At 40.2% G+C, this 23,585-nt stretch overlaps 1 protein-coding gene across 1 annotated transcript in view; it reads left to right on the forward strand.

Annotated features, from left to right (window-relative positions):
* Positions 1 to 23,585, forward strand: part of LOC126162232 (obscurin) — a 720,647-nt gene that overhangs the window by 26,190 nt on the left and 670,872 nt on the right. The window contains exon 3 of the mRNA XM_049918601.1: positions 22,837 to 22,932. Within this exon, the coding sequence (XP_049774558.1) occupies positions 22,837 to 22,932 (96 nt within the window). The remainder of the gene's footprint in view (positions 1 to 22,836; positions 22,933 to 23,585) is intronic.

Raw genomic sequence — 23,585 nt, forward strand, 5'->3', positions numbered from 1 at the left:
GAAGTCACTCATGTGAGTGGTAGTTGTCATTCTTGTCTTCCTTTTACTAGCCACAGTTCCCAATTTTCTGATTTTGCAAGTGGTAGAAACTATTTCTTCCAGGAAAAAGTTGCTATTTGCATGATGTTAATCAAAAGAAACTTTTATGAATAGTATAAAAAAGTTAACTGATTTTGAAGTGTATTCTTAACTATAAAGCAGAAGTACAGACAGAAATAATGATAAGAAGCCACTTCTCGGAAGAAGACAGTTTGCTGCAAATTTTATATGGAACATCAGAATATCACAAAATTTAAGTAGCTTTTTACCAAGCGAAAAAATGCAATTGCCATTTTGGTAAGTATAATTGGGAATTGATAACCAAAACACAACTTTATGCCCCTCTTCATTTAAGAAAAAGTTGAAATATTTGACACAACCTACATTTTAGCTTTCAGCTGGAAGGCCTTCTTCGGAAGCAAAGAACACTCACACATTCACACTAACACAAATTGCATGCACACATGACCATTGTCTCTGGCCACAGCAGTCAGAGACAATGGCCATATATGTGTAACTTGGTATCATCTCTATATGGTGAGTAACAAACTATCCTTTTCATAATATTGTTATTAAAAACAAGAATTTGTCGGAAACACACATTCATTTTTGTAACACTTGTTGTGTATTGTAAGAAATTTATGTAATGCTTTTGTTTCTTTGTGGCACACACAGTGCTCACTTCTGAAAACTTTTAGAGGAATAATTTTATTGAATTGTGTAAGAATGTTATTAAAATGAACTGTATAGATTCACTTTCATTATCAGCTGGTAATATGGCTCTCATTAATTCCAGTGGAAATTGGAATGCTAAGGCTGTGAGCAATGGCTTTGGCTGAGTTTAAAATATATTTTTGAAAATTTCTTGAGTTATTCTTGAGGTATTTGTGTTGTTAAGCTTTGTCTCTTTCTCCCAATTTTCAAACACTGGAAAATCCAGGATGGAATAAGGGTGATATTATGAAAAGGATAGATTGCTACTCACCGTGTATATGGAGATGGTAACTCGCAGATAGGCACAACAAAAAAATTGTCAAACAAGTAAGCTTTTAGCCCAAAAATGCTTTCATTGGAATTAGGTAATATGCACCCACACACTCACACAAATGCAACTCACACACACATGACCACAGTCTCTGGCTGTTGAGGCCAGTCTCCCAACCCTTACCTTGCTGTTCCTCTCCCTCCCTGCTCCAGCCTCCTCCTTACTCCCACCACCCAGACTACTTCTCCTGTCATGCACTGCTGCTCGCAGTCTGGCCTCGGTAGCTGGATACTATATATATATGTAAAAAAATTGAAAGAAAAATAATTAAAAAAGTAGGAAATCTTGCCTCATCTGCAAAAGACAATGGTCATGTGTGTATGTGTGAGCTGCATTTGTGTGTGTGTGTATGTGTGTGTGTGTGTGGGGGGGGGGGGGGGGATGGTGTTACCTAATTTCATTTCGATTAAGATATTATTGAGCCAAAAGCTTGCTTGTTCGACAGTCCTGTGCCTATCTGTGACTCGGCATCTCCGCTCTATGGTGAGTAGCAACCTGTCCTTTTCATAATATTTTTCAGTTTTCATATTGTCTCAAATTATCTTCTTTGTGTATCTTCTATAATGGTCATAATATACTGTGTGTTTTTGTTCATGTTTGTTTTATTGTTGCTATCTTTTATATTTCATGAAAACAATAATATTTCCTTTCCCTCACTGCCTAAACATGTTTTGAGAGCAGTTACTCATAGAATGCAACAGTCATAAAATCTGTAAAGTAGCAACCAAGGGTGAAAATGAAATACGAACCATTAAATTGACAATATTAACTGAATTCAAAGGCAACTGATGCCATAAAAATATAGTAAGAGGTGAGACAAGTACAGGTGATAAAGCTCAGAGAATTTTATAAAATGTGAAATATATGTAACAGTAATAAATGAAAGCCATGTAAATTTAATAACATATATTTTAAAAAACTAAAGTTAAGAATATCAGAAGGGAATTTTTGGAACCAGCAAATTAACACATGGAATAAAATACAGATTACTAAAGAATCAAGTACACTGCAGTAATACTAGAAGTAGTGTGGTGATCAAAACACTTGCCTTGTATTTGTAAGGACAGCGATTCTCTTCTGAACATTCTGATTTTGTTTTCTTTTGGTTACCCTCAGTCTAAACATCCATTCCACCATGGTTGCTCACACATGCCTTAGTCACTTCCTTTCCTTCAGCTGAGCCACACATCAAAACTGCAAAACTGACAGCTGGAGGAGCAAGTAGTGAAAATGGTTACTCCATTGTTTTTGCATGATTCTCCCTCCCCCCCCCCCCCCCCCCCCCCCACCGCACACACAAAAAAAATCAGGTTTTGACTGCAGTCCTCAGAGTTGGCAGACACTGGATGAGAGAGAGAGAGAGAGCGAGAGAGAGAGAAAGAGAGAGAGAGAGAGAGAGAGAGAGAGAGAGAGAGAAAGGGAGGTGTGTGTGTGTGTGTGTGTGTGTGTGTGTGTGTGTGTTTTTTTTTTTTTTTTTTTCTGTCATCTATTTTTGACGAAGGCCTTACTGGCCAAAAGCTTTATTTGTGACAGTCTTTTTATTGTGCCTATCTGTGACTCAACATCTCCGCTATATTGTGACTGGCAACTTTCCTTTTCATAAAGCCTAAATCAGGATGGCCGGATGTGGGTTTGAACTGTCATCCTCCTGAATGCAAGTCCAGTGTACTAGCAGCTGTGCCACCTCACTCAGTCTTGCAATAGTAACATGTGAAATAGAAGACAGAAGAGTTCTGGAGATTTGTGTGGATGAGAAGCACTTTCAGAAGACAGATATTTATAATTTCTTCAGAAAGTTAAACACAGCTGTCTTTACAAACAAAAAATAGTCCACTCTCAATACTAGTTATACATTTAAACTGATTTACTTTTGTTGCAAGATGTCTTGTGGAATAATATTCTGGGACAGCTCAGTTCATGCACAAAGGATATTTTTCTCCTGCAGTCATAACATGGTACTAATTTGCATGTTTCCTATAAGCTACTATTGTACAAGCTGAAGACTCTTTCACTGATACAGTACAACTAACCCCTCATAAGATTTGTTGTTGACAACCTATTCTTATTTAAAAGAACCAACTGCATCCATACAGTGGCAAAAAATCTCTGCACACGAAGCATGAGCTTCTTCATTTTCTATGGATTTAAGCAAGCCTTTGAAGACCTTTAAAGGAAAACTACATGAGGAGATTAAATTGGAAGAAACACATTGATGATCTGCTGAAACGTTTGAGTTCAGCTACTTATGCAATAAGGGTCATTGCAAATTTTGGTGATAAACATCATAGTAAATGATGTGTTGGCAAATGTGCCAACACCTTGTAGATAGAGGAGGCTGAAATGCACGCTAACTAACGCAGACGGGCGTGAAGTCTGGAACAGGATAAGTAATGAATGCTAATAAGAAAAGTACGTATCTAAGTTAATACTCAACTTTAATGCATCCTTGTGGTACATCGCTCTTGACTATACAAATTAGACTCTTCAGATATGGTTAATGGCGCCTTGCTAGGTCGTAGTCATGGACTTAGCTGAAGGCTATTCTGTCTCTCGGCAAATGAGAGAAAGGCTTCGTCAGTGTAGTCGCTTCAAAGTCGTCGTACAACTGGGGCGAGTGCTAGTCCGTCTTTCTAGACCTGCCATGTGGTGGCGCTAGGTCTGCAAGTACTGACAGTGGCGACACGCGGGTCCGACATGTACTAATGGACCGCGGCCGATTTAAAGCTACCACCTAGCAAGTGTGGTGTCTGGCGGTGACACCACATTCCTCCCCCGCAAATCGGCGAACGGTCGTGTTATAAGGCTTCCGCCCGCCGTGGGGAGGGCCCCATGTTGACGTAGGCGTTGAGGTGGCGAGCCTAACAGCAGGCGAGGCTGTGCCACCCGCACCCGGCCATTTGGTCCGCGGGGAGCTAGGAAACGCCTGGAAACCTACTCCAGGGTTCACGTCAACATGCGGTGTATGCGCCCGTAATGAGACATGAGGGGCCGAAGGGTCGACCTCCATTGTGTCGGGGTATCTGACGCGCGATGACGCGGGCAAAAGTTCCATGGCGGAGGACAGCTGGTCATGGGAAGCGATTGGCGGCGCGTGACCCAGGGAGGCGGTTGGCGGCTGCAGCGAAGCGTCCACTGCGGGCGGTGCCGGCGGCGGCTGCGGCGGCGGCGCGTCGCCCCGGGGCAAAATGGAAGGCATCGTCGGTAACACCTGGGGATGAGGCGAGCAAGTAGATGGGTCCCCAGGGCGCTGACTGGACGGCACCGTCGCTGAAAGCAAACGGGGAGCGGCAGGACCCAGGCGACGACAGAGGCGCAGCTGATTGAGATGCCGACGCACCTCACCAGAGGCCCCCAAAACCAAATACATCGCGCGGCCCAGGCAGCGAAGAATGCGCCCTGCGAACCAACGCCGTGAACCGCGATAGTTGCAATAGAATACAACGTCGCCTGGAGCAAAAGCAAGAGTCTGCCGCTGCACAGGAACCTGATGCGGCGGATGCAGCAAAGACATCAAGGTTTGATGAGGATGACCATGAAGCAACTCAGCCGGCGAGCGACCATCGCGGGGCTGAGAGCGATACGAAGACAAAAAGAGCAACAACGCGTCCTCCCGAGAATGCGACTCTTTCAACTTCAACATCTGTGACTTGAAAGTCCGGACCAATCGTTCAGCGGCACCGTTTGACTGAGGCGAAAACGGCGCGGATGTCAGATGTTGAATACCATTGGCCTCGCAGAATGACTGAAATTCTGCGGACATGAATTGTGGGCCATTGTCGGAAACAATAGTCTGTGGAAGACCTTCCACGCAAAAGATAGCAGACAACGCTTGGATGGTGGCAGATGACGTCGTGGAAGACATCCGGACAACAAAAGGAAAATTACTGAAGGAATCGACAACAACCAACCATCCAGCATTCCAGAATGGACCAGCAAAATCTATGTGTAAGCGTTGCCAAGGGGAAGTGGCCTTTGGCCATGCAAAGAATTTCCGCGGCGGTGCGAATTGTTGGTCGGCACACGCCATGCAAGAAGAGCACATATTCGTAATCGCAGCATCGAGTCCGAACCAAGTACAGTGCTGACGAGCAAGTTGTTTCGTACGCTCTATACCCCAATGTCCTTGGTGGAGAAGCTTTAAGACAGAGGACTGTAACGAACGTGGGACCACGACCCTAGACTGATCATTATCAGAACGCAACAACAAAACACCATGTCGTACAAAAAGTCTTTCCTTGTGAGCAAAAAAATCTGCGAACCAATGGATCCGTGACTTCGACAAGGGCCATTGCGTAGCAACAAAACGCAAAACGGTAGCATGGACAGGGTCAGCAGCTGTGGCTGTAGCTACACGACGAAAATCAATCGGAAACGATTCGACCACGTCATCAATTTCCGCATCAATTAACATGCAAGCAAGTTCGGAAGAATGGAATGCTTTATCCTCAGCAACAGGCAAACGGGACAACGCATCGGCGTTTCCGTGCTTAGCAGTGGACCGATACAAGATATCGTAGCGGTACTGCGAGAGGAAAATAGACCAGCGAATGAATTTCTGTGCTGTATGTGGAGGTACAGGCTTGTTCGGGTGAAAAAGCGATGTCAAAGGTTTGTGGTCCGTTATGATGGTAAAGTGACGACCATACAAGAAATCATGAAACTTAGTAACACCAAACACGAGAGCCAAAGCTTCTTTCTCTATCTGGGAATAATTTCTTTGCGCTGACGAGAGCAATTTGGACGCAAAGGCAATAGGGCGATCATGCGAACCATCTTTGTGTGCAAGCACAGCACCGATCCCGAAATCCGAGGCATCTACCATCAACAAAAGGGGTTTCTGGGGATCGAATGGCATAAGGCAAGTATTTGAAAGCAACGCCGATTTCAATTGGCGAAAGGCGCATTCGCATTCCGTCGACCAGACGAACGGAACACCCTTACGGCGTAAGCGATGAAGCGGAGCTGAAATGGAAGAGGCATGCGGAATAAAGTTATGGTAGTAATTTATTATTCCCAACACACTCTGTAGCTGCTTCGAAGTTTGCGGTGAAGGCAAGTCCTGTATGGCACGGAGGTGCTCCGGACTCGGATGTATGCCTTGGGCATTAATTACATGTCCCAGATATGGCAAGTCACGAGCAAAAAACACACATTTGTCCTTCCTCAAGCGAAGACCATTGTGTCGCAAGACCTGAAATAATGTTCGGAGATTTTGTAAATGTTCTGCTTCTGTCTTTCCGGAGATCACTATATCGTCCAGATAGTTTGCTGCAGTAGGGACCGACGCACAAATAGTTTGTAAATATTGCTGAAACAACGCAGGGGCGGATGCACACCCGAATGGCAGTCTTTTGAATCTGTACAATCCAAGATGCGTGTTAACCACTAATACGCGCTGGGATTCTTCGTCCACCGGTATTTGCAAGTACGCATCTGCTAGGTCCAACTTTGAAAAATATTTTCCCGGGCACAGTTTGTCAAATAGATCTTCCGGGCGGGGCAAAGGAAATGTAGCAGTCACTAGTTGTGGATTCACTGTTGCCTTGAAGTCCACGCAAAGTCTCAATTTTCCGGAAGGTTTGTGCAAAATTACTAAGGGTGAGGCCCAGAGAGAAGCCTGCACACGTTCAATGACACCTTGTGATTCTAAATCGTGTAATGTTCTTGCGATCTCATCACGCAATGCGTGGGGAACATTGCGCGCTCTGAAAAATTTCGGTTGCACGTTGACTTTGAGTTCCAAATGTGCTTCATAGTTCTTAGCGCAACCAAGGCCCGGTGCAAAAATGTCTGCAAATTCCTCACATAGACGAGAAACACTGGCTGAAGGCACAGTCTGGTTCACTGATAGGACCTGATTTATGATAGACAAGGTAAACAACTGAAATAAATCTAAACCAAACAAGTTCGCTGCAGAAGAAGAACGAAGAACGTAAAAAGACACAAGTTTTGTTTGTCCCTTGTATGTTGCAAGAAGGCTGCACTGTCCTAACACTGGGATAAGCTGTCCTGAATAACTAGTGAGCTGAACATTTGCTGCACGCAACGGCGGGGCGCCCAGTTGTTTGTACGTGGCGTGATTGAGCAATGAAACTGCAGCTCCGGTATCGAGCTGGAATGGTATCACTTGTCCGGCAAAGTCCAAATCTACAAAAAGTTTATTGTCCTGCTGACGACAAGAGCGATTGTTTTGTGCAACTTGAACAGACACTGGTACAGAATCACTTGCGACATGACGGGATTGCCGTCGACGTCGACGCACACTTTTTGTGGGACGAACACAGTCACTGTTAGAGAGAGGAACACTGGGCGAAGTGGCATTAACTACATGAATGTCCATGGGCGAAGGTTCCCGAGCCTGAGTGTCCTTGGTTCGATTCCGGCGCGAAGCAAAGGGCCTGGAATAGTTGGTAGTGTCCGATCTAAGCTTTTTCTGGCAAACACTTTGAACATGTCCTTTATTATTACAGAAAAAGCAAATAGCTTGGCATGACGGGCAATTCTCACGCGAATGTCTAGTTGCACACCGCGGGCATGATTTCAGCACTGCATTTGCTCGCTTTCGTGGGACACGTGGCGTTGCGGACGTGCGCGAAGGCTGTTTACAGTTCCTTGCAGCGCGCCCGGTGGGCCGGTTAATGCGACACACAGCTGGCGAAGTGGCAAATGATTCCTGAGCAAAGTCAAGTGTGTCTTGCCTATCCAATATGTCTATCACTTGTTGAAGGGAGGGATTGACGAGTTTCAAAATCTGTTCCCTTATGCGAACATCAGAAACGTTCTGTGCAATTGCATCACGCACCATAGTATCTGAATAAGGAAGGCCACAGTCACATTCAAACGCACAATCCCTAGTAAGGCCTTGCAAAGTTGCAACCCACTCCCGATTAGTTTGACCGGCCGTACGTTTTGTACGAAAGAACGTATACCTTTTTACAACTACATTAACTGTTTCTTTGAAATAGGCATCTAAAGCCGACACAATTTCGTCATATGACAGTGTTGCTACGTCGCGTCGGGGAAACAATTTCACTATCACACGGTAGGTGGACACACCTACACATGAAAGCAAAAACGGCTGCTGCTCATTACCTTGAATTCTGTAGGCGGCGAGATGGAATCCAAATTGGCGTGACCACTCGGTCCATGTTTCCTGCGCCGCGTCAAAGTTGCGAAACGGCGGTGCAACTGCATGTTGTGGCTGCAGTAGCGGTGAAGCGGCGGCTGCCGCATCAGTTTGCATGGCACATTGACCCTGGACGAGCTGTCCAAGGGCATCCAATAACGCCTGCGTCTGCTGATTCTGCAAGCGATAAAAGTCAGACAGTACTTCTGGCGAAGTCATGACACAAGTAAATGTAAGCAAGTTGAAAGAACAAGACCCTTTTTTTAACTCGTCGCCATGTGATGTGTTGGCAAATGTGCCAACACCTTGTAGATAGAGGAGGCTGAAATGCACGCTAACTAATGCAGACGGGCGTGAAGTCTGGAACAGGATAAGTAATGAATGCTAATAAGAAAAGTACGTATCTAAGTTAATACTCAACTTTAATGCATCCTTGTGGTACATCGCTCTTGACTATACAAATTAGACTCTTCAGATATGGTTAATGGCGCCTTGCTAGGTCGTAGTCATGGACTTAGCTGAAGGCTATTCTGTCTCTCGGCAAATGAGAGAAAGGCTTCGTCAGTGTAGTCGCTAGCAAAGTCGTCGTACAACTGGGGCGAGTGCTAGTCCGTCTTTCTAGACCTGCCATGTGGTGGCGCTAGGTCTGCAAGTACTGACGGTGGCGACACGCGGGTCCTACATGTACTAATGGACCGCGGCCGATTTAAAGCTACCACCTAGCAAGTGTGGTGTCTGGCGATGACACCACAGTAAATTACCTTACTACACCTATTTTCACTCATTACTTGCATATGGCATCATATTTTGGGGTAATTCATCACTGAGGAATAAAGTATTTGTTGCACAAAAGCGTGTAATCAGAATAATAGCTGGAGTCCACCCAAGATCATCCTGCAGACATTTATTTAAGGATTTAGGGATATTCACAGTAGCTTCTCAGTATATATACTCTCTTATGAAATTTGTTATTAACAATAAAACCCAATTCAAAAGTAATAGCAGTGTGCATAACTACAATACTAGGAGAAATGATGATCTTCACTATTCAAGATTAAATCTAACTTTGGCACAGGAAGGGGTGAATTATACAGCCACTAAAGTCTTTGGTCATTTACCAAATAGTATCAAAAGTCTGACAGATAACCAACAAGTATTTAAGAAGAAATTAAAAGAATTTCTGAATGACAACTCCTACTCCATAGAGGAATTTTTAGATACAAATTAAGAAAAAAAGAAAAAAAAACCAAACAAAAATTATTAAAAAAATAAAATAAAATAAAAAAGTTGTTATATTAACTTAATTATGCTGTTAAATTAACTTAATTATGTCATGTATTGGAAAATTTGACTCGTTCCACATCATTACGAAATATCGTATTCATGATCGATGGAACTAGTATTAATCTAATCTAATCTAATCTAATCTTTCAGATACAATTTGAAGATTTCTCTCTTAGAATGTTTTGCAGAGAATAGAAGTTTCTGAAATCAGTTTAACTGTAGCACACTAAAATTAATAAAATCTATGATAGATTGCTTTTGTATGAAAATATCAAGGCTATTACCAGAGCCAATAAATTTTCAACAAATGACTTTTTTCCTCCAGTATGTTAACTATGAGGATTCACAGTATCTTAAACAGGCAATTAATTGGAAACAAATTATAGCACCTGGCTGTAATTTTAATTTTTAACACCACAACAGAAATAAAATTGTAGCTGGTGCTGTAATTTGTTTCCAGTCTTCATCATGTTCCCACTGTAATATTATTGTTTCTATATATTTTTGATTAATACACACACAATGTAATGTCATATTCCATGACTGTATTATAATGGTAGATGTTAGAGGCACTCTATAAAATAATATGCAAAATAAAAGAAAGGCAACCACTCATCTTTAGCAGACCTGATGGATCACTCATAGAAGCATGTAACAGGACACAGTATTAACCAGCTTTGAGCTCTGGCTATTAAAAAAGGGGGGGGGGGGGCTAAATACCTCATCTACATTTTTAACTTCATAAATATGTCAAGCCTTACAAGCATTTTGACTGAATCATCACTTATTATTTATTATAAATTCATGCTTTTTTACCATATAAACTTAACTAATCAGTACATTTAATTTTAAATATTTTATTGCCATTGTCATATAAACCATTTAATACTGGTTTTACATCTAACTATTAAATGTAATTGCATCTGTAAATGTATTATCATGTACTCCTGCACTTTATAATTCTATTATTGCTGGGAACTGCCATGAGTAGTCTATCATAGCTGAGTGTGAGACACTCCAGTTGTCTTCATTATGCTATCTTTTTGCCTTAACCAACTGCTTTAATACTTACCTGGTCAGTTTGTGCTGTTCATAACTACATCTTCAATAATGTTTTATCATATTTGTACAATTCTCAATGGATACAGTACAATGCTGTACAGCGTAGTAGATTTGTAGTATTATGGCACCTCATTGTATCACATAGTTTTTCCATGCAATACTCTGTTGAACTGCCATATAGGGCATCAAGTTTTCATGTAGTATTTTAAACCTCCAGCTTCATTTACTTTTGTACATTGTTCTTCCATAGTACAAAATTTTTCCTAAAGTCAGAAAGACCATTGTAATATGTTACACTGGTTTGCTGAGCCTCTCCATGCTAAACTTATCTTGTGTAAGTCTTTTCATATTTGCATAATTATGCAACCTATATTCATTTGAATCAGATTATTGTATTCAAGTGTTGCTGTCCCTCTACATTTTCTATCCTCCTCACTTCACTTCATTACCAAATTAACGGCTCATAGATGCTTCAGGATGTGTCCTATCAGCCTACTTTTTTTTCAGCCAAATTGTGCCATAATGCTCTCTTGTCCCCAGTCTGATTCAGTGGCTCTTCACTACTCCACCAGGTATTCAATCTATCCAGCATGTGCTTGTATACTGTATTTGCCCAGTTATACGACAAGATTTTTTTCAAAATTCATCACTTGAGAAATACAGGGTTGTATTGCTGCTGAAGCCAACATTTTTACATTCTGTAGTAGATTAATATAGACAGTGTCTCACATTTACTGGTGAAACTTTGACAACTGAGGTCTCATGCAGATTTATTTTGCAGGATTCATAGGGGTTAAAGGGGGAACAATGACAACAGGAAATGTTGTTGTGCTGCCAACCATGGAAGTGAATGGATACCATGTACATTGGCTTTTTGTAAAGATCTACCATGTTTAAAATGCAGTTTGCTTGAATCCATTTGCAGTCAAAACTGAAGTGATTTTAAAAATGGGCAAGTACACAACAACAGTATTTATTTCTGCTGGAGACAGTAAAAGTCTAGATGGGCAGCAGTGGCATATCTACATGTTTTGCACAGCAGTGTTGTCAATGCTCACTAGATGAGGTATGGTGAGAATGAGAGGGGCGGTGTCAGCTGTTGTTTCTATGCACACAATGAGAGAGAGCAGCAGGCAGATGGCATGTTTGGAACAAGAGGTAAAGGAATTTGTCACATTCTTGCATCAATATATATGTGAAATCCTCTATGTATTCAGGAAAAACAGCTGTTCTCAGGTCCCTCTGTATCCATGACCTTGGGAATCACAACACATTCAGAAGAAACAGCCAAATATTTATGATAACCAAGATTCAAAATTTTATTGATGTCCATTTCACTCACAGCATTCCAAGCTGTGCTATTAGGTTCTACCCTAACCTCCACTTTGAAAATTGTGGTACATACAGAAGGAACGGGCAAATATTTGTGACATTCAAAATTATTCTTTGCATTGCTGGTTTATAGAAACACATTGTCACTTCCCTCCCATCTCTTGGAATAAATGAAACTATCATTCCAGTTACTAATACCAGTGGCGTTGGTGGTGGTGATGGTAATTAAAAACAGTGATACCACAGATTGGTGTCACAGATACAACTGGGATGGATAGTAAGCAAAAAAGGAAATGAAGATAGAAATTAATGTAAACCATTTCTTTTTGTTTTTTATTTCTTCTGGTATTATCAGAATGTAGAAAAATGAGTAAACGGCATAAGTTTACAATAGGTAAAATGTTAACTTTTTTAAGCAGGTACATTATACTGTATCGAAAGAACCATTTGTAATTTTGATTAGTCAGATTCTGTTAAAAAAATTTTAAGAACTAAAGTGAGGGGGGTGGGGGGGGCATTGTCTTATATTTCATGTCATCTTGTACTCGGGTAAATGTGGCAGCATGCATTAGATAAATGGTTCCTCAAATGTGCCTCAGGCACATTATTTTCCTACAGCTGAGGAATGCATATTTATGCAATTTAAGCACATTCTGGCTTGTCAAAGTAATTAATGAGGAAGTTGTTGTTCGTTGTGGTCTTCAGTCCTGAGACTGGTTCGATGCAGCTCTCCGTACTACTCTATTCTGTGCAAGCTTCTTCATCTCCCAGTACCTACTGCAACCTCCATCCTTTTGAATCTGTTTAGTGTATTCATCTCTTGGTCTCCCTCTATGATGTTTACCCTCCACGCTGCACTCCAATACTAAATTGGTGATCCCTTGATGCCTCAGAACATGTCCTACCAACCGTTCACTTCTTCTAGTTAAGTTGTGCCACAAACTTCTCCTCCCCCCAATCCTATTCAATACCTCCTCATTAGTTGTATGATCTATCCCTCTAATCTTCAGCATTCTTCTGTAGCACCACATTTCGAAAGCTTTTATTCTCTCCTTGTCCAAACTAGTTATCGTCCATGTTTCACTTCCATACATGGCTACGCTCCATACAAATACTTTCAGAAACGACTTCCTGACACTTAAATCTATACTCGATATTAACAAATTTCTCTTCTTCAGAAACGCTTTCCTTGCCATAGCCAGTCTACATTTTATATCCTCTCTACTTCAACTATCATCAGTTATTTTGCTCCCCAAATAGCAAAACTCCTTTACTACTTTAAGTGTCTCATTTCCTAATCTAATTCCCTCAGCATCATCCGACTTAATTCGACTACATTCCATTATCCTCGTTTTGCTTTTGTTGCTGTTCATCTTATACCCTCCTTTCATGACACTGTCCATTCGTTCAACTGCTCTTCCAAGTCCTTTGCTGTCTCTGACAGAATTACAATGTAATCGGCGAACCTCAAAGTTTTTATTTCGTCTCCATGGATTTTAATACCTGCTCCGAATTTTTCTTTTGTTTCCTTCACTGCTTGCTCAATATACAGATCGAATAACATTGGGGATAGGCTACAACCCTGTCTCACTCCCTTCCCAACCACTGCTTCCCTTTCATGCCCATCGACTCTTATAACTGCCATCTGGTTTCTGTACAAATTGTAAATAGCCTTTTACTCCCTGTACTTTACCCCTGCCACCTTCAGAATTTGAAAGAGAGTATTCCAGTCAACATTGTCAAAAGCTTTCTCTAAGTCTACAAATGCTAGAAATGTAGGTTTATCTTCCCTTAATCTAGCTTCTAAGATAAGTCATAGGGTCAATATTGCCCCACGTGTTCCAATATTTCTACGGAATCCAAACTGATCTTCCCTGAGGTCGGCTTCTACCAGTTTTTCCATTCGTCTGTAAAGAATTCGTGTTAGCATTTTGCATCCGTGACTTATTAAAGTTTTTTTTATTTTTATTTATTTATTTTTTTTTTTTTGGGGGGGGGGGGGGGGGATTGGAATTATTATATTCTTCTTGAAATCTGAGGGTATTTCGCCTGTCTCATACATCTTGCTCACCAGATGGTAGAGTTTTGTCAGGACTGGCTCTCTCAAGGCTGTCAGTAGTTCTAATGGAATGTTGTCTACTCGCGGGGCCTTGTTTCAACTCAGGTCTTTCAGTGCTCTGTCAAACTCTTCACGCAGTATCGTATCTCCCATTTCATCTTCATCTACATCCTCTTCCATTTCCATAATGTTGTCCTCAAGTACATCGCCCTTGTATAGACCCTCTATATACTCCTTCCACCTTTCTGCTTTCCCTTATTTGGTTACAACTGGGTTTCCATCTGAGCTCTTGATGTTCATACAAGTGGTTCTCTTTTCTCCAAAGGTCTCTTTAATTTTCCTGTAGGCAGTATCTATCTTACCCCCAGTGATATAAGCCTCTACATCCTTACATTTGTCCTCTAGCCATCCCTGCTTAGCCATTTTGCACTTCCTGTCGATCTCATTTTTGAGATGTTTGTATTCCTTTTTGCCTGCTTCATTTACTGCATTTTTATATTTTCTCCTTTCATCGATTAAATTCAATATTTCTTCTGTTACCCAAGGATTTCTACTAGCCCTCGCCTTTTTACCTACTTGATCCTCTGCTGCCTTCACTACTTCACCCCTCAAAGCTACCCATTCTTCTTCTACTGTATTTCTTTCCCCCATTCCTGTCAATTGTTCCCTTATGCTCTCCCTGCAACTCTGTACAACCTCTGGTTTAGTCAGTTTATCCAGGTCCCATCTCCTTAAATTCCCAACTTTCGCAGTTTTTTCAGTTTTAATCTACAGGTCATAACCAATAGATTGTGGTCAGAGTCCACATCTGCCCCTGGAAATGTCTTACAATTTAAAACCTGGTTCCTAAATCTCTGTCTTACCATTATATAATCTAACTGAAACCTGTCAGTATCTCCAGGGTTCTTCCATGTATACAACCTTCTTTTATGATTCTTGAACCAAGTGTTAGCTATGATTAAGTTGTGCTCTGTGCAAAATTCTACCAGGCGCTTCCTCTTTCGTTTCTTAGCCCCAATCCATATTCACCTACTACGTTTCCTTCTCTCCCTTTTCCTACTACCGAATTCCAGTCACCCATGACTATTAAATTTTCGTCTCCCTTCACTATCTGAATATTTCTTTTATTTCATCATACATTTCTTCAATTTCTTCGTCATCTGCAGAGCTGGTTGGCATATAAACTTGTACTACTGTAGTAGGCGTGGGCTTTGTGTCTATCTTGGCCACAATAATGCGTTCACTGTGCTGTTTGTAGTAGCTTACCCGCACTCCTATTTTTTTATTCATTATTAAACCGACTCCTGCATTACCCCTATTTGATTTTGTATTTATAACCCTGTATTCACTTGACCAAAAGTGTTGTTCCTCCTGCCAGTGAACTTCACTAATTCCCACTATATCTAACTTTAACCTATCCATTACCCTTTTTAAATTTTCTAACCTACCTGCCCGATTAAGGGATCTGACATTCCACGCTCTGATCCGTAGAACGCCAGTTTTCTTTCTCCTGATAACGACGTCCTCCTGAGTAGTCCCTGCCCGGAGAAGAAGTACAGAGTGCAGAGTCAAATTGAGGAGAATAAGGATTTATGGTAACAACCTAATTCATTCCACATCTCTGTAGGTTCTCACTTTGACAGGGTCTACATACTATGATGAATATTAAGCTACCAGTAGGAAATAAACAGCTGCTATTTAATATAACTGAGGAAGCAGCAGCACTTTTCAAAGTAGTGACTGTCTTGCAAATTTACTAGCTTACATTTAGCTAATGTATGCACAGGTAGTATGTAACAGGATAATAATTGTTTGTTGTAATTACAGAATTCATATTAAGTTTTAAGAGTTGCTTCTCTTAACATATATGATATATTCATTTTAAAAAATGGAAAGTCCTTGATGAAATAAGGATTTTTGACTGCATACAGTTTTCTTCTCAAGGTATTTTTCGTAAAAAATAAGAGGAGCTATTTATAGCAGATATCATTCTGTGTGTACAGTAGTACTTTTGTCAGAACCAGTGCCATAGGTCTATATAAAAGTTATCAAATTGTGAGAATAAATTTGTGTAATTAGCTGTATCTTATGTATTTTTACCAGATTTGATCCACTCCATGCATCACTGACATCACAAACACAAAAGTACAATATTATCTACATGCACTTGTTAATCATCTTGACAATATTACATATGTTGGAATTCTCATAGACTGATACCATAGTCTCCCTTTGACAAGAATTAAGCTAGTAATCCCATAAAATATTGGGTCATAGGAAATTGCTCTTTTTACATGTAAGGAATACTGGTAGAATGGTTTTATTTTTATGTATACATCAAGTTCCTTAGGACCAAATTGAGGAGCAAATTTCCATGGTCATGGAATGTGTCAGTACATGAAATTACAACGTAAAGTAATAACAGATAAAAATAAATGTTTATGAACCCAAAAAACTTCAGTCCATAAGTTTAAGTAAACGCAATCTACAATACAACAAGAATCAGTTTGATTTTTCAAGGAACTCCTCGACAGAATAGAAGGAGTGACCCATGAGGAAACTCTTCAGTTTCAATTTGAAAGTGTGTGGATTACTGCTCAGATTTTTGAATTCACATGGTAGCTTATTGAAAATGGATGCAGCGGTAGACTGCACACCTTTCTGCACAAGATTTTTGGAAGTCCGATCCACATGTAAGTTTTATTTCTGCCGAGCATCAACTGAGTGAAAGCTGCTTATTGTTGGGAATAAGTTAATATTGTTAACAAGAAATGACAGTAAGGAATATATACGAAGGTTATACATTGAGAGGCCAATGTCAAAATATCCAGACTCCTGAACAAGGGTCGACAATAGGTTCGTGAACTTACATCACTTATTGCCCGAATCGCCTGCTTGTGAGCCAAAAATATCCTTTTAGAATGGGAAGAGTTACCCCTAAATATAGTACCATATGACATAAGTAATGAAAATAAGCAAAGTAGACTAATTTTCGTGTCAAACGATCACTCATTTCAGATACCGTTCGAATAGTAAAAATGGTAGCATTAAGTCTTTGAACAAGATCCTGAATGTGGGCTTTCCACGACACCTTACTATCCTTCTGAACACTAGAAATTGGAATTGTTCAGTTTCACTAATCATAGGCCCATTCTGTGAAAGTAAAACGTCAGGTTTTGTTGACTTGTGTGTTAGAAACTGTAAAAATTGAGTCTTACTGTGATTTAGCGATAGTTTATTTTCTACAAGCCATGAACTTAGGTCATGAACTGCACTATTTGAAACTAAGCCATTGTAGCACACAACATACTTTACTACCAAGCTAGTGCCCTCAGTAAGCAAATATATTTTTGAGTTACCTGTAATACTAGAGGGCATATCATTTATATAAATAAGGAACAGGAGTGGCCCCAGCACTGATCTACAGGGCACAACCCATTTGAACGTACCCCACTCAGACCCCACATCACAGCCTTCTCAACATTTTTAATAATGACCTTTTGCTGTCTGTTGCTAAAGCACGAGGTGAACCAATCGTGAGCTATTCCCCATATTCCGTAATGGTCCAACTTCTGGAGCAATATTTTGTGATCAACACAATCAAATGCTTAAGTTAAATAAAGAAAATATGCCAAGTGTTTGAAACCTTTTGTGTAACCCATCCAGTACCTCACAGAGAGAAGAGAATATAGCATTTTCAGTTTTTAAACGAATTCTGAAGCTGAACTGGACATTTGATAGCAAATCGTGTCATATAAAAATGATCACTTATCCCTACATTCATAGACTTTTTGATAAATTTTACAAACACTGATGACATAGAAATAGATCTAAAATTGTCTACATTATCCCTTTCTCCTCTTTTATAAAGTGGCTTTACTACTGAGTACTTTAATCATTCAGGAAACTGATAATTCCTCAAGGAAAAATTACAAATATGCCTAATTACAGGGCTAACAAGTGCAGCAAAGTACTTTAATATTTTGCTAGGCACTCCATCATAACAATGAGAGTCCTTAGTCATCAGTGATTTAATTATTGACTCAATCTCCCTCTTGTCTGTATCACAGAGGAGTATTTCAGACATCAGTCTTTGAAAGGCTTTTGCTAAGAAAGTTATATGTTTCCCTGTAGAAACTAAATTTTTATTTAATTCACCAGTAATAGTCAGAAAATGATTGTTTAATACTATACGTATATCTGATTTATCAGTAACAGAAATATTTTTACTCTGAACTTACTTTATATTGCTGACCTTGTGCTGCTGACCGGACACTTCTTCACAACTGACCATATGGTTTTAATTTTATCCTGTGAATTAGCTATTCTATTTGCATACCTCATACTATTTGCCTTCCTAATAACATTTTTAAGAACCTTACAATACTGTTTGTAATGAGCTACTATAGTTTGATTGTGACTACTTCTAACATTTTGATATATTTCCCGCTTTGTTCTACAAGATATTGTTATCCCACTAGTCAGCCACCCGGGCTGCCTATTACTACTGGTACCCTGTTGAGAATGTTCTAATGGAAAGCATCTCTCAAAGAACATGATAAATGTGTTAAGGAAAGCATTATATTCATCATCTATATTATCGGCACTATAAACATCCTACCACTCTTGTTTCCTGACAAGGTTTAAAAAACTCTCTATTGCTGTTGGATTAACTTTCCTACATAGTTTGTAATTAAATGTGACATTTGCTTGAGTACTAAAGCCTTGTAGTGTTAAAATTTGTGCATCATGGTCTGAAAGGCCATTCACCCTTCTACTAATAGAATGCCCAAGAATGAATATAAATATTGTCTGTGGCTGTGCTACTGTTCCACTGCACCCTAGTTGGAAAAAACACAGTGTGCTTCAGATCGTAAGAATTTAAGAGATCTATCAACATCCTTTTTCTTGCACCATATAGAAAATTAATATTGAAGTCACCACATATGACTAATTTCTGATACTTCCTACAAAGTGAATCAATAACCCTCACTAGTTTGAGCAGAAATGTTCTGAAGTCAGAGTTAGGGGACCTATAAACAACAACAATTAGAAGTTTAGTTTCACGAAATTCAACTGCCCCTGCACAACATGCAAATTGTTCAGTGCAGTGTCGTGATATGTCTATAAACTCAAATGGAATACTGTTTTTTATGTACATAGCCACTCGTCCACCCCATGAGGAACTCCTCGGAAAACAGCCAGATAATCTGTATTTTGGTAAAGGAAGCCTCTGAATTGCCAAATTACGAGGTGCATTCAAGTTCTAAGGCCTCTGATTTTTTTTCTAATTAACTACTCACCCGAAATCGATGAAACTGGCGTTACTTCACGACGTAATCGCCCTGCAGACGTACACATTTTTCACAACGCTGACGCCATGATTCCATGGCAGTGGCGAAGGCTTCTTTAGGAGTCTGTTTTGACCATTGGTAAATTGCTGAGGCAATAGCAGCACGGCTGGTGAATGTGCGGCCATGGAGAGTGTCTTTCATTGTTGGAAAAAGGCAAAAGTCACTAGGAGCCAGGTCAGGTGAGTAGGGAGCATGAGGAATCACTTCAAAGTTGTTATCACGAAGAAACTGTTGTGTAACGTTAGCTCGATGTGCGGGTGCATTGTCTTGGTGAAACAGCACACGCGCAGCCCTTCCTGGACGTTTTTGTTGCAGTGCAAGAAGGAATTTGTTCTTCAAAACATTTTCGTAGGATGCACCTGTTACCGTAGTGCCCTTTGGAACGCAAAGGGTAAGGATTATGCCCTCGCTGTCCCAGAACATGGACACCATCATTTTTTCAGCAATGGCGGTTACCCGAAATTTTTTTGGTGGCGGTGAATCAGTGTGCTTCCATTGAGCTGACTGGCGCTTTGTTTCTGGATTGAAAAATGGCATTCACGTCTCATCCATTGTCACAACCGACGAAAAGAAAGTCCCATTCATGCTGTTGTTGCGCGTCAACATTGCTTGGCAACATGCCACACTGGCAGCCATGTGGTCGTCCGTCAGCATTTGTGGCACCCACCTGGATGACACTTTTCGCATTTTCAGGTCGTCATGCAGGATTGTGTGCACAGAACCCACAGAAATGGTAACTCTGGAGGCGATCTGTTCAACAGTCATTCGGAGATCCCCCAAAACAATTCTCTCCACTTTCTTGATCATGTCGTCAGACCGGCTTGTGCGAGCCCGAGGTTGTTTCGGTTTGTTGTCACACGATGTTCTGCCTTCATTAAACTGTCCCCCCCACGAATGCACTTTCGACACATCCATAACTCCATCACCACATGTCTCCTTCAACTGTCGATGAATTTCAATTGGTTTCACACCAGGCACATTCAGAAAACGAATGATTGCACGCTGTTCAAGTAAGGAAAACGTCGCCATTTTAAGTATTTAAAACAGTTCTCATTCTCTCCGCTGGCGGTAAAATTCCATCTGCCTTACGGTGCTGCCATCTCTGGGACGTATTGACAATGAATGCAGCCTCATTTTAAAACAATGCGCATGTTTCTATCTCTTTCCAGTCCGGAGAGAAAAAATCGGAGGCCTTAGAACTTGAATGCACCTCGTATTAACTGGTGCTCTGATATACCAATAATTTCTGAGTCAACATCTATTAGCATTTCACTAACTTTATTTCTAATACCTCTTAAATTTTGATGAAATATGCTAATTCCTTCTCTACTTGGAAACATTACATCCTCAGAAGGTGAGCCCTTAGTTAGAGGGACTTCCTTTAAGCAGGTATACCTATCAGCTGAATTCAGTCTAAAAAAGGTGCAGCTCTAACACCAACTACTAGGAATTTTTTCATGAATGATCCCACCACCACCACCAACCAATACACTACCACCTATAAGCTTTGTCAGTCTCCCCTTCCTGATGAGGCTGATCGTGATGCTGAAACAGTTGCACGAAATGTACATTAGTGCCACCAGTTTGAATAGGTACCCTCACCAGGTCACCACCTACATCATATTCCCTGTCCCTATCAAGACTGTTCCCTGCTTCACCCACTATCTCTACCTGATCCTCTTCCGTAAAATTCCGACATAACTCCCCTACAATGTCAGTCACTTGAGCCAACCCTGCACTAGGCTTCACAATGCTGGTGACTTGGTACTCACTCCCCAACACTTCCTGCAACTGCTGGCCCACTCCTCTACCGTGCAAACTACCTAGCAGCAGAACCTTTTTCTGTTAGACTTTGCAGCTGACCTAGGCCTCCTAACTACTGAGGACTGCTCTGTGTTGCCTACATCTACAGCTGCGCGAGGCTCCTCTCCACTCAACCCTGACAGTTGGTCAAATCTATAGCATATACACAAAGCATAACTGTCTGAATATCTCCTCTTTGTAGCTGTCTTCTTGCCAACTGCCAGTTCCCTTTCCCCACCACCTTTCACCCCCCTCACCCTATCTAGGTCCTCTTTTGTGCATTGTAACTGCACCTGAAGGGCACAGATCTTACACTCCTGCTCCACTATCAACTTATTTCTCCTAAAGATTCCGCATTCCCAGGAGAGGGTCTTCCTAGAACACCCACTAGCTTCACCACTGCACTCCCCCCACCCCCCACCAATGAAAATACTTTGAACAAATCCCACACCATAACCCACTACTCACAAACCTATGACAGAGCCCACACTTCTCACTCGTGGTAAAATTTTACAGTTACTGAAAAAAACTATACATCTACGTTACCGAAGTTCAGTTACACCAGTAGAACTGTTTATAGAACTGACAATAGTGGTCTCAAAATTCTCTATCTACTAAGAAAGCAACTACTTGTATTAATACTACCACACCATAGCTAATACCAATACCAACAAAACTTCACAAAACTATTATCTAAATCCAAAAATTCAAACAGCCACTGGAACACTCAACGAAGTTCAAACAGTGAATGAAACTTTTACTGAATTATTTCACTAGAAACAATAAGAAACATCAGCTGAAAACTAAAGCACAAAATTTGCTAAATGACTTCAACACACAGAAAACTATAAAAAACACAGCAAGCAAACATTTCCAGAAGTTTATTAAATCATTATTTTGCCACAAATAGCATGAAACACTGCTGAAAACTATTAAATTTAATAGCTGTATAACAGTGCACAAATAAGTTTGTCAGTACTTAGCTTTATAACTGCTAAATCTGCAGTGCATGCCACAAAATGTAGACAAACAACGTAAGCACACTCACGAATAACAGGCCACTTGAGTAAATAACACAGGAAGAAAGACTGAGATTAGTGAAAATGCACTAACAATTTATTTTTACAGCAAATATTAACACAAATAAACTTTAAAATAGTAACTGAAGTCTGTCTGATGCTTGCCTATGTCACAGAGAAAACCATGTAATGGCAATCACAGAATACTGGTTAGTTTTCAGCATTTTAGGGAAGTCTTTCTACTTTTGTGAATACCATGAAATTTTGATCTAAGGGGCGTGGTGTAGAAATTAAAGTAGAGGATAAGCACTTCCATTACCTAAAATTGAAATATTGTCCTCTTGCCCAAAGTTAGACACCATATTATTCAATATAATTTATGTTCTCTTAGTGCATTTAATTATTTAGAAAAACTTAGCCCATCATGAACCATAGGAGTTACTAAATATTCAGAAGTGGTGCAATGCAACATGCTTAAGATAAAAAATTAATCATATTGTCTTTCTCAGAAAGTTGAACTAATATGAAGCTCTCAGGTTTTCAACTGAGTATGTTCATCAGAATAGTATGACATTTCAGTGACATCAGTCGAGTGGAAAACAGAGCTTTATATTATTTACATAATAGTTTAAATTCTTACTTAGCCCTTCTTCCACAAATAGTAACATACAAAAAAATAAATAAAAGCTGTTCATTCTGTAATTTTATTGTAGGAACGTGACTTTGACAAGCATGTTGCCTACTGCCGTGATGAACCAGCTGCACAAGAACTACTGCAAGAAAATGATGAAGTCCGAGATTATTTTGATGTAAGTACTCACTATAAAAGGTAATTACTTTTTGCTTTAATAAGAAGCATAATGATTCATCAATTCCAATACTTTTAGTTCCCTTGTTAATAATGTGAAAATAATTTTTTTACAACTACAGTTATGTAAACTGGGATCTTCTGTGTTATATGTCTGTGCTTTGGAGTCTCTGATAAGCTCTTGGCACAAAGTAATTGACTGAGCAGAGAGCAGTAAATTACAGTTCATTTTAAAATACTTTAGAACAAAGAATAAGTGATGGCATATTCCCTTGCTTCCTGTGTAGTTGTATCATTCTTCCCTTGTCTTTTCTGTTACTTGTTGCTTGTGACGTGTGAAATGATGGCATACCTTCTGCTGTCATAGAAGTAACTGTGAAATGTTTAATTGAAACGCATGAAAACATGTTAATAAATGTTGTAGTATGCACACTAAGTGAGGATTGTCATGGAATGATAATGAGTTAGACAATCACGTGATTCAAGGTTTGTTTTACTCGTACATGTACCTTATTTTTCCTTACTGATCTTAGCCTAAATTATCATTATATTGACACAGTCAGAAATGCCAAACTAGTTGCAATTGATAAGTCAATGGGTTTTTGATCTTAATGTAAGCATCTGTCAGTCATTCTGAAGGGAACATTTCATAAG

This window comes from Schistocerca cancellata, chromosome 2, assembly GCF_023864275.1.
Source record: "Schistocerca cancellata isolate TAMUIC-IGC-003103 chromosome 2, iqSchCanc2.1, whole genome shotgun sequence".
In the NCBI taxonomy this organism is placed as follows: domain Eukaryota; kingdom Metazoa; phylum Arthropoda; class Insecta; order Orthoptera; family Acrididae; genus Schistocerca; species Schistocerca cancellata.